This window comes from Tamandua tetradactyla, chromosome 4, assembly GCF_023851605.1.
Source record: "Tamandua tetradactyla isolate mTamTet1 chromosome 4, mTamTet1.pri, whole genome shotgun sequence".
NCBI lineage: Eukaryota > Metazoa > Chordata > Mammalia > Pilosa > Myrmecophagidae > Tamandua > Tamandua tetradactyla.
Window position 1 is genome coordinate 65,243,183 of NC_135330.1, and position 13,733 is coordinate 65,256,915.

Genomic DNA, 13,733 nt, shown 5'->3' on the forward strand with positions numbered 1-13,733 from the left:
TAAACCACTTTTACTAGATACTGCTCAATCCTAGTGAAAAAAAAGGGTATGTCTGCTGCAGTTCCCTCTTATCCTAATTAATGAATTCCTGAAGAATAAAACTCTTTTATAAGAAATAGGGTTCCACTATTTGTTTGCTTTATTTTATTTTATTTTTCATTTGTATGCTCTATGATGGGGTCACATTTCATTATTTTTCCATGTGCGTCTCCCGTTGTTGCAGTACCATTTGTTGAGTTTTTGTTTGTTTGTTTGTTTTTGGGGGGGAAGTGCATGGACCGGGAATCGAACCTGGCTTTCCTGCATGGCTGGCGTGAATTCTACCACTGAACTACCCTTGCACTCCCTATTTACTTTATTTTTTAAGAAAATGTACTTACTTCACTTGTACTGCAAAGTAGAGCTGTCCACATTTGCAGCTGCATGACAAAAAAATGTTTCAGTATAAAGTTTTTGTTTTTCCTTGGCCTTTTAAGATAATTTGGGAATAATTCTAGGCAGAATCACAAATGCAAATATGAAATAGACTGGTTCCTTAGACTTGAAGAGCTGATAGACACATGGAGTACTAGGGTAGCACAGAGGAGGGTTCTGGGTACAATGCTGAGAGCAGGAAGATTTCCTGGAGGAGCTGATGCCTGACCAGTATAACAGAGATTAAGATCCTAAAAGACAGTTCTAGTCCTTGCAAGTCATGTGATATGGGGCAAGTTACTTAACTTCCCTAAACCTCAGTCGCCTCACCTGCAATCTGCATCTACCAGTGCCTGGTAGATAGTTTGAGTTTGTCACCCTGCAATGAGGGTGACAATATTTATGTCTTAGTTTTGTCATCCCTTGGCATTCAGGAAATTGCACTGTCTTCTGTCCCCACCACCCTCTCCTTCCTCTTTACTGTCTGTACTTTCCTAATGTAAACTTCCCCCAGGTTCCCTCCTTGGGCCTCATGAGTTTGTGTTTACTCTCTCTCTTGGTTACCCAGCTCCAGCCATCTCTCCACCCTATGCACTAGTTTCTGTCTTCGCTGTGTTTCAATCACATGCTGTACATATCAGACTCCCTGCGGAGGCATTTTTAATTCAACAAGGACAAAGCCAAATGTGTTCTTTCCTCCCTAACTACCTTCTGACTTTAAAATGTGCAATTCTTTTAAGTAGGGCCACTAGCTTCACAGCTTCTAAAACCTCTGAGTCATCTTAAACACTTTTTTTTTCTTATTCTTTATCTAATCAGTCACCAAATTCTGTGCGTTCTTCCTTGAAACTTTGGTCAAGGCAGGAATGGAATGCCAAGTGGCTATTATAATTGTGTGTGTATGCATGTGTGTTTTTAGGGTAACAGGACTGTTTCCTTAATATAGATTTATTTATTTTAAAATAAAATATTGAAGACATTTTGTTACCCAATCTTATACACCTGGAGTATTGTATACGCTAGCTAAATTGGATCTTTGCTTTCAGAGTTGCTCCCTTCCCAGAATTTTATATACAACTTCCCTATTTATTCTGTGCTTTCCTGCTTAAAATCTTTGGCAGTCAGTCAATGCTTCCCAAAAGTCTAAAATGCAGAGGCCATATGTTTAAGGCCCTCTCAAATCTCCTTACAGACTATTTCTCTCAGCCTCTTCTTCTGTCACTCCAATTCAGTCCCTTCTGCTTTCTTTAAACTAAACTATTAACTATTCTTGGCCTAGACTGACCGTTTTCTAACCCCAAACCTTTGCTCATACCATTCCTTCCTCTCTTTTTTTCCCCTTATGGCATGGATGCACATTTGTCATATTTAGCTGAATCGCTCAGCCAAGAGCCTTCCCCACCCCAATTGCCCAATTGCCATAGCCCTCTCGCTCTTTTCTGAATCTTCACACTACTTGGATGGTGGTATTCTACTAGCATTTATCTCACAAGTTCTCCCTCCTGGGTGATGGATTCTTGAACACAAGTATTGCCATTTCTAGTATGCTTCTGAGTATTAAATACCCCCTAATTCATTCAATAGCCTTTGATTTAGTCATTGTATGGTTCCCTGGACAAGGTGAGACAGTGTGTTCTTTTCCTCTGCCAAACTCAGACATCTAGTTCTATTTTCTTCTTGGTTTTTTTTTTCCTTCTAATTACATGAACTTGTCATGAAATTGGAAAGCTCTATAGACACTATCTTAGCTCCAAACCTTTTTAAAATCAATGGAGAAAAGAGACCATAGGAGGTAGGGTAACTTGTCAAGAGAACACATGGCTAGAGTCAAGACTCAAGACTAGTGCTCATACTGAAATGGCTGTATTCTCCAACCACCTCCCCAAATACCTTGTTCAGTGTCCGCCACATGGAAGTATTTGCTGACTGATTCTAATTTTTTTTAAATGTAAGGTGGTAGAGAAGGAGAAGTGTAAATTTGGAATTAGACAAACTAGGTTTAGATTCTGACCTGGTCAGATTAGTTGCATGGAATTGGTAAACTACTTAGTCTCTGAGGCTGTTTACATTATCTGCAAAATGTGGGTTATCACCACTTCATGAGGTTGGATTGGTTAAATCATGTAATCCATCTCAAGTTATTGGAACACAACAAATTGAGTCTATTATTTAAAGTGTTCTTGAACAAGCTAGAAATTTGCTTACTTTGGTTCTTCTTAGTGATGCTTCGGCTTTATCATAGATCACTTTTCTAAGTTGAGCAAATGCATAGGGGATTTCTTTATTTTTCCTTTCCCTTCAGAATGTTGAAATTATTTGGGTGGTCATAAATATTACTTAATATCCACCCAGTTATTTCTCGTCATAGTTCCCTTAAAAAAAATATTTCTAAGAACTAAGTAATGTGAATACTTAGTACATTCGGTGTAGCTAAGCTGGGTGACAGAGATAAATTTTTTTGACACTTTGCAAAGCTCATTGTTTTTTATAGAGCCCTAACAGGCCTCACACTTAAGTCTTCTGACAGATCCCTAACTGGTCTCCACTTTCAGCTCTTGCCTAGCCAATTCTATGCCTGGGCAGGAATGAAGACCACTTATCTACAATGGCCTGGGAGAAGGGTGCGGTGATTAAGGTCATGGGAGGGTTCTTAAGGGAAAAAAGTGAAGAAGTGGTACTGCTGTGAGAATACTGCTCTGGCTTTCTATCAAATATGAGGGTATAAGTAAGATATATTAATACCAAATAGGAAGGTTGCACTAGATGAGTTTAAAACTCCCTTCAAATTTTCAACTCGAGAATTTTTAAATACTGTTAAGTTTCAGTGAAAGCCTTTAGGATACCCTTTCCTGAAATCCCAACAGGACTGGGTCCTCTATTGGGTGATCCAAGTTTCTGGTTCAGTTAGAGAAAACACTATTGTTGAAACTGTTTTTATTCCTTTCCTCTTCATAAAGCTCTTACAAACCAACAAAAAGTCATCAGAAAGCATTCAGGAAAGAAATTATGATCAGATGTGGCAGCTAACCCCAGCTGGGAAGCGGGGCCAGGCATAATTTCAAGTCAGGGATTTCACTTGACCAGGGAAAGGTGCCTAAGGGAAAAGGAAATCTAAGCTAGGACTCTGCTATCCAGACCCAGATAAATTATCAAGGGAAACATATTCTTAGGGTCACTGCCCACGACGATGAGCAATGCCCTTTAGTATTTTTTATGGGGAAGTGCTGGCCTGAGTGGATGTTTACTCTGACCCAACACATGGAGATCCACCAATCAAACCAGGTTGTGCAGTGGAATTACCTGGAAAGTCTTAAATAATTCTGATGCCCAGTCCTACCCCCATAGATTCTGGGGTACAGTTTGGGCATCTCGATTTCTAAAATCTCCCTATCGGACTTTAACCTGCAGCCAGCCTTGCAAGCCATGGGCATATCCTTAAGAATTTGTAACAGTCTCTACTTTTTGGTGCCTGCTTTTGTTTTGTCATCGCCCCCCCCCACTCTCCCCCACCCCCACACACATCCCACAGACACAAGTGGTGGTGAATTTCTCTTGCAGACACCCTAGAATAGTCTCAGAGCGGGATGCCTTAGGTGTCCCATGAAATAAGGAAAACTCGGAAGAAAATGATTCCCACCCAAACATTGTATGAACAATGTTCACTCCCTGCTTTCTTGAGTCATTTTACATGTGCTGTTTTCAGACTGTGGAATGTCCTAGGAGGACAATAAACTGCATCATTTTTCCCCAGTCCTCCTGTTAGCACTTAAACCACTGCACTGTTTCTCTGCTCTTTCTCTTGACGGGCTACCTCTGCATTTCACCGCACCTACCGCTCTACTTTGCAGCACTCAAGCGCGTTTAAGGTTCACTTAAGCTAGTTCAGATTCCAGGGGAACCAAGGCTGAGCCACTAGAACCACTCTCCTTTACCCTGTTCCCCGTTTTTTTTGGTTTTGTTTTGTTTTGTTTGTTCACTGAGAAAGCAGATATTTACGTTTCCAGATGGCAGCTCACCCCAGGCCCCACCCTAGAGGCGGGGGCAGGGGATGGGAAATAAGCCTTACTGTCCCGCGCCGGAGAGCCCCCTTTTTCTCCTGGGCCTCCTCTACTCAAGCCTAGGGCCCCCAGCGGCCGCTGACAAGAGAGCTCCCGCCCTCGGCCCGCCCAGCACCTGCTCTGTGCAAACCGCCTCTCCACCCGCGTCTCCTCGCCCCACCCTTTTGGTGACTCAGAGCCCTGGTACCGCCCGAGGCGCTAATTTAACTCGAGTTGCAAAACTCCCGGGCGCTACTGCTACTTCCAGGTCCTTGCTCCAGTCGGTTTCATCTCGCGGGTGATGCCGCGGAGCCCCGGCCCCGGGCCCCCGGGCCCGCGTGCTATGAGTCCGGCGTGGCGGAGCGCCCCTGCGCTGCTGGGTCTCCTCGGGGGGCTGACTGTGCTGCTGCTGTGCCCGCCCGCCGTGCGGGGTGAGTAGGGAGCCCCGGGGCCCAGCCAGATTGATTGAACCCTTAGGCTGTGTGGGAGGAGCTGGGTCCGTCTCTGTGACAACGGAAAGGCTCGGACCCCTGGGCTGATGTGGATTGTGGGCACCGGTCATTGTTCCGGTAATCCTCTACCTTTAAAGCTCAGCTCCTGCTGACCGCATCCCTGGGGACAAGGAAGTGGATCGCCGCTGCTAACCAGAATTTGGGGATCTTGGGTTGGACCCCAGCTGGCACGGCTCTGGGGTGAGGCGTGAAGGGCTGGGGAAGCCAAGGTTGAATTTGCGGAGCAGCCAAATGTGGGAAAGCTGAAAGGGAGGGCTCCAAGAGCGTGAATTCTCAACCCCCACATGGTCTCCTTTCTAAGGGTGGGAAGCCAAACAGTTGACCACTTTCACGTCTACACAGAGCCCAGCCGTGGGCAGCACGCGGTGCTACAACCCTGCGAGTCTTCTCGTGGTTATCACGCTACCAACGCGTCTGTCTTACCGGATGCTCAGCAACAGTATCTACGTGGACAGTAGATTGAGAAAATAATGACGGGGAGGAGGGCGTTATTTGCTCTCGATTTATTTTAGCCTTGAATTAATGGACAAGTTACGGTTGCTAGTAAGTTCCTGGTATGTCTGTTTAGCCCTGGATGGAAATGTTATATGGGCATCAAAAACCTTTGTAACCTTGCTTGTTCATCTTTGGAAAGGAATGTTTCTATGAATTGAAAAGCAGTGTTTAATTCAATCCTGCTTCTTCCTCCCTAGGTGACTGCAGCCATCCTCCAGATTTACCTAATGCTGAGCCAGCTTTGGAAGGGCGTACTAGTTTTCCTACAGACAGCTCGGTAACATACGAATGCAACAAAGGCTTTGTAAAAGTTCCTGGGAAGCCAGATACAGTGTTCTGCCTTAAGAGTGATAAATGGTCCGAGATTACAGAATTTTGTAACCGTAAGTTCTTTATGTCTTTTCAGACATGTTATGGGGATGGAATGTGTCTTGTTAAAATTATTTTTATATCTCTTCAGAGTGACTGGTAATTGATAGTTTTCTGGTACTATTAAATCCCAGGGTACACCGTGTTGGCACTTCACACTCCAGCTAATTGAAGGCATTACTTCCCTGAGTAGGTCCTGCTTCTTCATTAAGAGCTTTTCTCTTATACCTCCTGAACAGACTAATAGAGAAAATAAACAATAGGTATTGCTCAGGGAGTAAATTATATGAATATTTTTGGCAATTACCTTGAGATGCATTAACACAGGTGATCTGTTTTCTTAGCTTCATTTTGCAAAGTAGGATTTTCTAAATACAGTTCTGTGGTGGCATTTTAAAAAGCTCTCCATATTTACCCCAAACCTATTATTGTATGCATAGCCCTGTATTAGCGTTGAGATATGCAAGTAAAAATAATGATAACACTGGTTTCTGCCTTTGAACAACTTGAAATCAATAGAAGATACAGTGAATATAGAAACTGCCACAAATACTTTTTGAAATCAGGTGTGAAATACTCTTTGACTTTTTATTTTCATCTGTCCATGATTGAAGGCAGTAGGATGAAGTACACAAGCCTTTGCGCATATGGAGAGTTTGAGTTTATGATTCGTCCACATGTATTATATCTTTTAATCCCTCCCACACCCCTATGAGGCAAGCAGGAACTCTTGCTGCATTTTACAGTTGTAGAAGCAGGACCCCAGAAGTTAAATAACTTTCCCAAGGTCAGCAGCTCCTATGTGGGGTTCAGACTCAGGTCTGCTGACCACAAATCCCATGCCCCTCTCACTAAATTCACACTTGTCCAGCTTCTTACAGTTTGCAAATATTTTTAGGTTCTCTTTTGGGGCATCTGATCCTTGTCCTCAAAAAGTTGTTTTGGGGATTAAATGAGCTGATGCTTGTAAGACATTTAGAAGTTTTTCAGTAATCATTAACTATTATAATTATTACTATTTTTGTCTAGGACATTATTAGCTTGGGATCTGAAAATATTGGTTCTGAGCTCTCCCTATACCACATGGTGCTGTATAGCTCTTTAAGGAGGGTAAGGGAACTAACATTTATTGACTTCCAGAACTAGCCTAGGTGACTAAATGAACTGTATTATCTGAAAAGTGGAGATAGTTACATCTATATGTATATAATTTACTTCGTAGGTTTTTTGATATGCTGTAAACTCCATATGTAATAATAAAGTTAAATGCCAAATATATACAAGGAAGTACAGAAAGAAGATTGATTTAAGGACCAGATAATTCCGGATAATTATTTAATAATCCTTTTACTGTTGCTGCTCTTGTTACGACTTTTAGGTAGCTGTGAATTTCCACCCAGGCTATATTTTGCATCCCTCCAAAAGCCTTATAGCAGACAGAATTATTTCCCGGTGGGTTCCACTGTGGAATATGAGTGCCATTCCGGGTACAAAAGAAACCATTCTCTGTCGGGAAAACTAACTTGCCTTCCAAGTTTAACATGGTCCAAACCTGCTGAATTTTGTAAAAGTGAGTATAATTTTAAAGAGTATTCCCAATTGTATGGTGTCTGGGGAAATAATATTTCTTCCTCCCTTTTTCATGCCGGAATTCTATGTGTATATATTGTTATTTAGAATGAGTCTTTAAAGAGCAATTAGTGTTTTATTTTAAATTAGAAAACAAAATGGTGTGTGATAATCATTGATTCATTAGCAGAATTCACATTTAATTAGCTTAAGGTTATCCAAAATGAATTAAATATAAAATAACTATAACATGTGGCTTTAAAAAAAAGTATCCCGAAATGAAAGTAGGATGAGAGAAGTCTAAGGATTAGAAACATCAGTGGTTTAGATTATGAATACACATGTATGTACACATGTATTTAATTTCATTCATAATTTAATGAAAACAAATAATTTATTTGTACTCTCTTCTAGAAAAATCATGTCCTAATCCTGGAGAATTTAAAAATGGTCATGTCAATATAACAACTAACATATTGTTTGGCTCACCTATATTCTTTTCATGTGACAAAGGGTAAGTTTTGCCACACTAAATAGTCTGTGTTGGACAAAGGGAAAAACAAATTGGGATATAAGATAGAGGTTTTAGATTCATGACTAGTGTTTACAAGCAGGTAGCACCTAAAGAGCCATCCCTCTCCTCAAAAATCCTTATCATGAGCTCATCATAGTCAAATTCAGCAAATGACGGCAAGAAAGGAAGATTTCATGTATCACCAAATTCTGTAAACTTAAATTTCAGTGATACGCAATTCAATATATTTCAAATTTACGTGGTTAGAGAATGTAAAAACTTAACAAGAGATAATGTTTGTGATAACGGAAGAAATTAAATCCTTAAAGCATGAAACATGCAGCCAATCTTTAGTTTACCTCAATAATGAGTTAACGTATTTTTTATATGTAATCTGTTATATAATGTCATGCTCTAAACATTTTTATCCCTAGTGAGAAAATACCACTCTTATCTAAGATCTTTGATAAGTTCTCTAAATAGGAAAAAGGAACTCACTTATGATTGTCACCAATGTCTTAGACACTCCTGAAATTTTTCCATTCATTTTCTAATTTAATATCTGCAAATCCAGTGGGGCTAATTGACTGTGTATGTGTCCCCCCCCCCCCTTTTTTTTTTTGCATGGACAGGCACCGGGAATAGAACCCGGGTCTCCAGCATGGCAGGCGAGAATTCTGCCTGCTTAGCCACTGTGGCCCGCCCCCCTCTTTTTTAAAAAATGAAAATACAAGTATCATTTGTCTCCTCTACCTAAACATAGATGTGTGGGTTATTATTATAGAATCTGAAGAGTACTTTATTATTCTCTGAAGGTTCTATTGGTCTTTCTAAACTTAGAAATATACAAAAATCCAAGCATCTATATTGTTTAAAATTTTTACGTTATCCAACATGTGTCCCTTGCAAATGAAAAATGTGTTATGTCTTATTAAGCTGCTATCAGAGCTTTTGTTTAACTATTGTTTTGTCTCCTTCTTATAGTATAGTCAATATTATAAGATGATAGTCAGAAGAATTTGAGGGATTTCAAACACGTGTGAATGGATCTTTTTTTTCTCCCCCCGCTTCCCCATTGCTTTAGGTACACGTTAGTTGGTGCAGCTATTAGTTACTGTTCTCTTGTGGAGCAAAACGTTGGTTGGAGTGACCCATTGCCAGAATGCAAACGTAAGATGTTTTAAAAAATCCAAGCTTTCAGGTTGTGGGGCTGAATATTCAATGGCAAATTCCTTTCTGCTTGTTTAGAATTGTCCACAGTATATATTTGTAGTCCTCTACCACTCAACATGTGAGTGTCTTAGCTAATTTAAAGCCCTTTTGTAGTGAAGCTCCTTCATGTATTAGCTGTGAGATAAGTCACCAAGCCTTTCTTAGTCTCGATATCCTTAACCATAGAATGCGGAGTAAAAACAAACTTACAGTTTTATTGTACTTGGTCATTTATTATCTAACCATTCTTTTTAAATGTCAAAAAAAGATAGATATGAAATTTTTTTCATAACTTCATGGATGAAAATGCTATGATCAGAGTACTTATAACTAAATCCCAAATTCCAAAACAAATGGCAAGAAAAGACATTTAATCCAGATCTCTTGACTTCAAACCCATCTGTTTTTCTAAGAGTCTGCATTGTCTGCATACCTCCTTTAGGATTACAATGATTATAAAAAAATTGTACCATTAGAAAATAAGGTTATGTAAAAAGAAGAAATATCATTTCTCCATTTGAGAATCGTAACTTCTCAAGGAGAGAGAAATAATATCATAAATGAATATATATCAAACCAAGTGCATGTCTGAGACATATGTCTCGGGAAAATTGAAAGCAGTAAAATGTTGGCAACATTTAAAAATGTGTGCTTTATTTCTATACTCCCTCTCTCTATACCTAACTTACACTTCTGCCAAGTGACTTCTGAAAACACTCTTTTCAGGTTCAATGCTAAATATAAGTTTTTGGCGTTATTAGGAGCAGGCAACTAGAATATATTTAGTGTAATTTAACAAGCATTTGTTCGTTGGTGTTCTTTGGTAGGAAGGCTGTAAGGTCATCTGATGTCAAGAGAAATAAAATGAGGTCCCTTCTGTCAATAAGCTCACTCATTGCCTACCCAACTACTGTTCTATATATACTACTACTCTTTTTTTTCTTACTAATATTATTTTTAAATATTCATCATGATTACCCACTACTACCTCTCCATTACCACCTTCTAGCAAAGGATCTTGTAAATGGTTCTAATATAATTGGGAAAATGGGCAGCAGGGAGAAACCAGACCACATCATTTTCTGCCACAGGCAGTGAGTCAGAAAGTCTGACAAGCAGTCACCCAGTCTGAGGGCAATATTTTCCCAGGCAACCACTGTCATGAGTTTCACAAAAATCATGACACCAAGTAGGTATCTAATATAGAAGAGCTTTTATACTGTAGACCCCCTTTTTCTTCATACTTGCTTGTGTCTTGACTATTGTTTTAGTCCCTATCTGGAGTAACCCCCTTGGTAAATATCCTGATGTTCATATCTTCCTCTTTAACTCTCTTCTCCATTTCTCCAACTCAGCAAACGCTGACTTCTGCATCCCACAGGACAGAGTCACTGCCCCAAGCAACTCCAAGATCTTCAACTATCCCCATAAAGCCCTGCTTCCTTTAGACTTTAGTTTTGCTTTTCCACACAACTTACTTTTCTGTTTCAAAAATATCTAAACAATTGAGTGGAAAGTAAACTCTTAAACATTTAGCTGCTTCACCTCAAGGATGCCTCCTTAGCCTATAGACACATGAGGTTACATTGATATCCATGTGTGTTATCTCATGTTGGAGAAGCAAAGAACAATAGAAAGATTCAAGAATTTTCCTTACTTATACATTAAAGAGAGGTGATATTTGCTCATCTTTGAATCGAACTGCACTGTCAAAACTAGCCCATCAGAAGGACCTGTTTTGGTATTTCTCTCAAAATGTTTCCTTATTCAAAAGTACTTTCAGTTGGCTGCTGGTATCTGCTAGCCTGAAATCAATTCTTGCCACCCAATAGCTATCATCTCATACTCCTCTCTGTCTTAACCGTCATATCTTATTACTAAATTATTTTTGCTTTATGCATTTAATCTAATGCTTAAGCTTGTTTTTTATCCTTCACCTGTAATAACCTCTGATAATAGTCTATTATCCCTCATCTAGACTATTGCAATCAGAACCATCCCTCATATTTTCAGGGCCCAGACTGAAAGTGTAAATGGAGGTCCCTCGCCCAAGACCACCTAAGTTGATACCCTTCTTGATGGAGAAAATCAAAGCCAGCAAGAGCCCTTTAAAGTACAGGGCCAATGGCAGGAGTCCCAATGGCTTGAATTCAAGGATGATTCCAATTGAAATGGCTTCCTGCTTCCATTCTTTATACTTGATTAATGTTTCATCCATGCTTTACCCAGAATGACCTACCTGAAACACAGATATGACTCATATTTTTCCTTCTTAAAGTTTATTAGCGTCTCCCATCAAGTTCATAGTCCTTGATGTAGTGTGCAAGGCTGGTCGTGGTCTACCTTCCTCTCCACACTCGTGTGTTGCTCTCATTCTTTGTGCTCTAACTGCACAAACTGCTCATGGTTCTCCAGGTTGCCTCATGCTCCCCTTCAGGCCCCACACCAGTCTTTATGCTGCTGCCTCTGCCTGGAAGGTCCTTCCTCTCCTCTCTTTGCTTGGTTAGATTGCTGTCATATAGAACTTCAGGATGCCTCGTCTCAGCCCCAGGATGGGAACTGTCCTTCCTCTTTCTTTCCATGTCACTGGGTACTTTCATGGTAACCCTCACAATTTTGTATTGAAATGATCTCTTTGAATCTTTTGCCCCACTAGATTTTAAGACATAAAGAACCGTGTCTTATTTGGTTGTACACTTCTGCTTGTAGGAAAATGGCTGGTATGAAACAGATGCACAGAAAATGTCAGAAGTGAACCAAGGGTGATGTGTGCAGCTACTGTACACCCTGGCTTAGTGTAAATCAGATTAGCTTGTTCTTGCTCCTTGCTCTCCTCAATGATCCAAGAGTAATTTATAAATTTATTATTATTCTCTGGGTCCTTAAGTGCATTCAGTAAGATATAATCTGTAATTTCCTTTACCTATATATTCACGTTGCTTTCCTGCTTAAAACAATTTCATCGTTCTAGCAATTGTGGAACCATTAATTTTTTTCCTTATCAAGGTAGCTGCCAAGAAGAGTGCTCTATTCACAAGATAACTAGAGCAATTCTGCTTTTGTTTTACTTTGAATAAAAGGCCCTTGTGATTCAATACATGCTTAGAAAAGTTGACCTTACTAGACAAAATATAATCCAGACTTTAAGATTTCTGTTCTATTCGAAATGATCTATTCTTATTTCCCAAGGATGCTGCTTGAATTCCCAACTGCTTTCCTTTGGCATCACTCCCCCTGGGATAAGTGTGAGGCCTGCTTCCCTGCTCTGTCTTAGAAGGGTGTGCCTTAGGTTTACTCAAGTTCCATCAACTCCCTAAAGTATTTTCTGACTGCCCCTGCTTTGGCCTCTGAACTCCGTACTTTCTGTAGTACCAGTTTAATATTAAACACATACTTACCGTCATTTATGTTTTGCATATATGTTTTCAATTTTATTATTCCTATAAGTTGGTCTCAAGGTTAGCATTCATGTTCCACAACACTTTGCATCTAAAGCTCCAGAAATACTATCCATTAATAGGCTTGAAATATTTCAACATCCTTGAAATACTTCAACATCCTTGAAATACTGACTAAAGTCAATACTGACTTTAGAAAACTGATAGACTTTAATTTTTTAAAATAAAATCTTTAAAATATTTTAGTCTTACTTATTGTTAAAATACCTTATCAGTTTAATTTATTTAAAAGATGTTGGAATATTTTTTTAAGAAATTTTTTGTCCAGACCCACCAAAAATTGACAATGGGAAAATTCAAGAGCAACAGCCCAATTATGTAGATGGACAGTCTATAACATACACATGTACTGAAGGCTTCGTCCTGACGGGAAAGAACTCTATACAATGTGTTGTAAAGGATGACCAAGGGGAATGGAGTGGCCAGCCACCAGTGTGCAAAGGTACCCAATTTTCATATTTATATTTTTGCTTTTTGTTTCTTGAAGATTTGGAATTCTTATCCTTAAGCCTAAATAAGAGCTGCAGAGTTTCTGTGAACAACCTAAGAATGAATGTAAAAGGTTGCATTTTTCTGGGGTCACTATTTTCCTTTTGACTCTATGACTCCCAAAAAGGAAGAACTGCTGGTGTGAGTACATGTGCTAATATATAAAAGCATGTGTTGAAGATAATATGACACACGTATGTACTTATGTCTTATATTTTTCATGAACTAGTTTAAATTTACTGCTTTGTACTATGATATGCTCATGAAGCTAATATAGATATCCTTGTTGTTACAGCATATATAAAGTGATTAATTTTATTAAATTGGAGGTGGGGGAGGACTGGGGAATCTTAAGTTAAACTGAGGGGTCTGTATAGTGATCAGACACGTTGTGACAGCTGAGGGAGAAACCCTTGCCTGGTTTAATTGAATTACACACTTATTTTCTGTCTCCGGAATTTCTCTCTGTCGTTGACCATTCTCTCTTCATCCTTCTAGACTTTTTCTCTCAATCTAGAAGGCTTTTTTTACCCTTTTTTTAAAATCCAGGCTTTACTTTCAGATTTCTTAGAACTGCTTTTTGAATTTATTTTTACAAGATATTTAGAAGATCAGTGAAGCTAGATTACAAATTACACTGTATGAATAAATGTTTAAACAGTGG

The 13,733-nt window shown here is 39.5% G+C and overlaps 1 protein-coding gene across 7 annotated transcripts in view; it reads left to right on the top strand.

Annotated features, from left to right (window-relative positions):
- Nucleotides 1-4,657: 4,657 nt before the first annotated feature.
- Nucleotides 4,658-13,733, top strand: part of CD55 (CD55 molecule (Cromer blood group)) — a 32,402-nt gene continuing 23,326 nt past the window's right edge. For 6 of the 7 annotated variants that reach the window (XR_013174280.1, XM_077157649.1, XM_077157653.1 and 3 more), the window contains exons 1-6: nucleotides 4,658-4,882; nucleotides 5,656-5,841; nucleotides 7,206-7,397; nucleotides 7,811-7,910; nucleotides 8,995-9,080; nucleotides 12,834-13,022. Coding sequence is in view for 6 of the 7 variants with exons in the window: in XM_077157649.1 (XP_077013764.1) it covers nucleotides 4,753-4,882; nucleotides 5,656-5,841; nucleotides 7,206-7,397; nucleotides 7,811-7,910; nucleotides 8,995-9,080; nucleotides 12,834-13,022 (883 nt within the window). In the remaining variant the exon portion in view is untranslated. The remainder of the gene's footprint in view (nucleotides 4,883-5,655; nucleotides 5,842-7,205; nucleotides 7,398-7,810; nucleotides 7,911-8,994; nucleotides 9,081-12,833; nucleotides 13,023-13,733) is intronic. The other variant, XM_077157651.1, reaches the window with a different exon arrangement.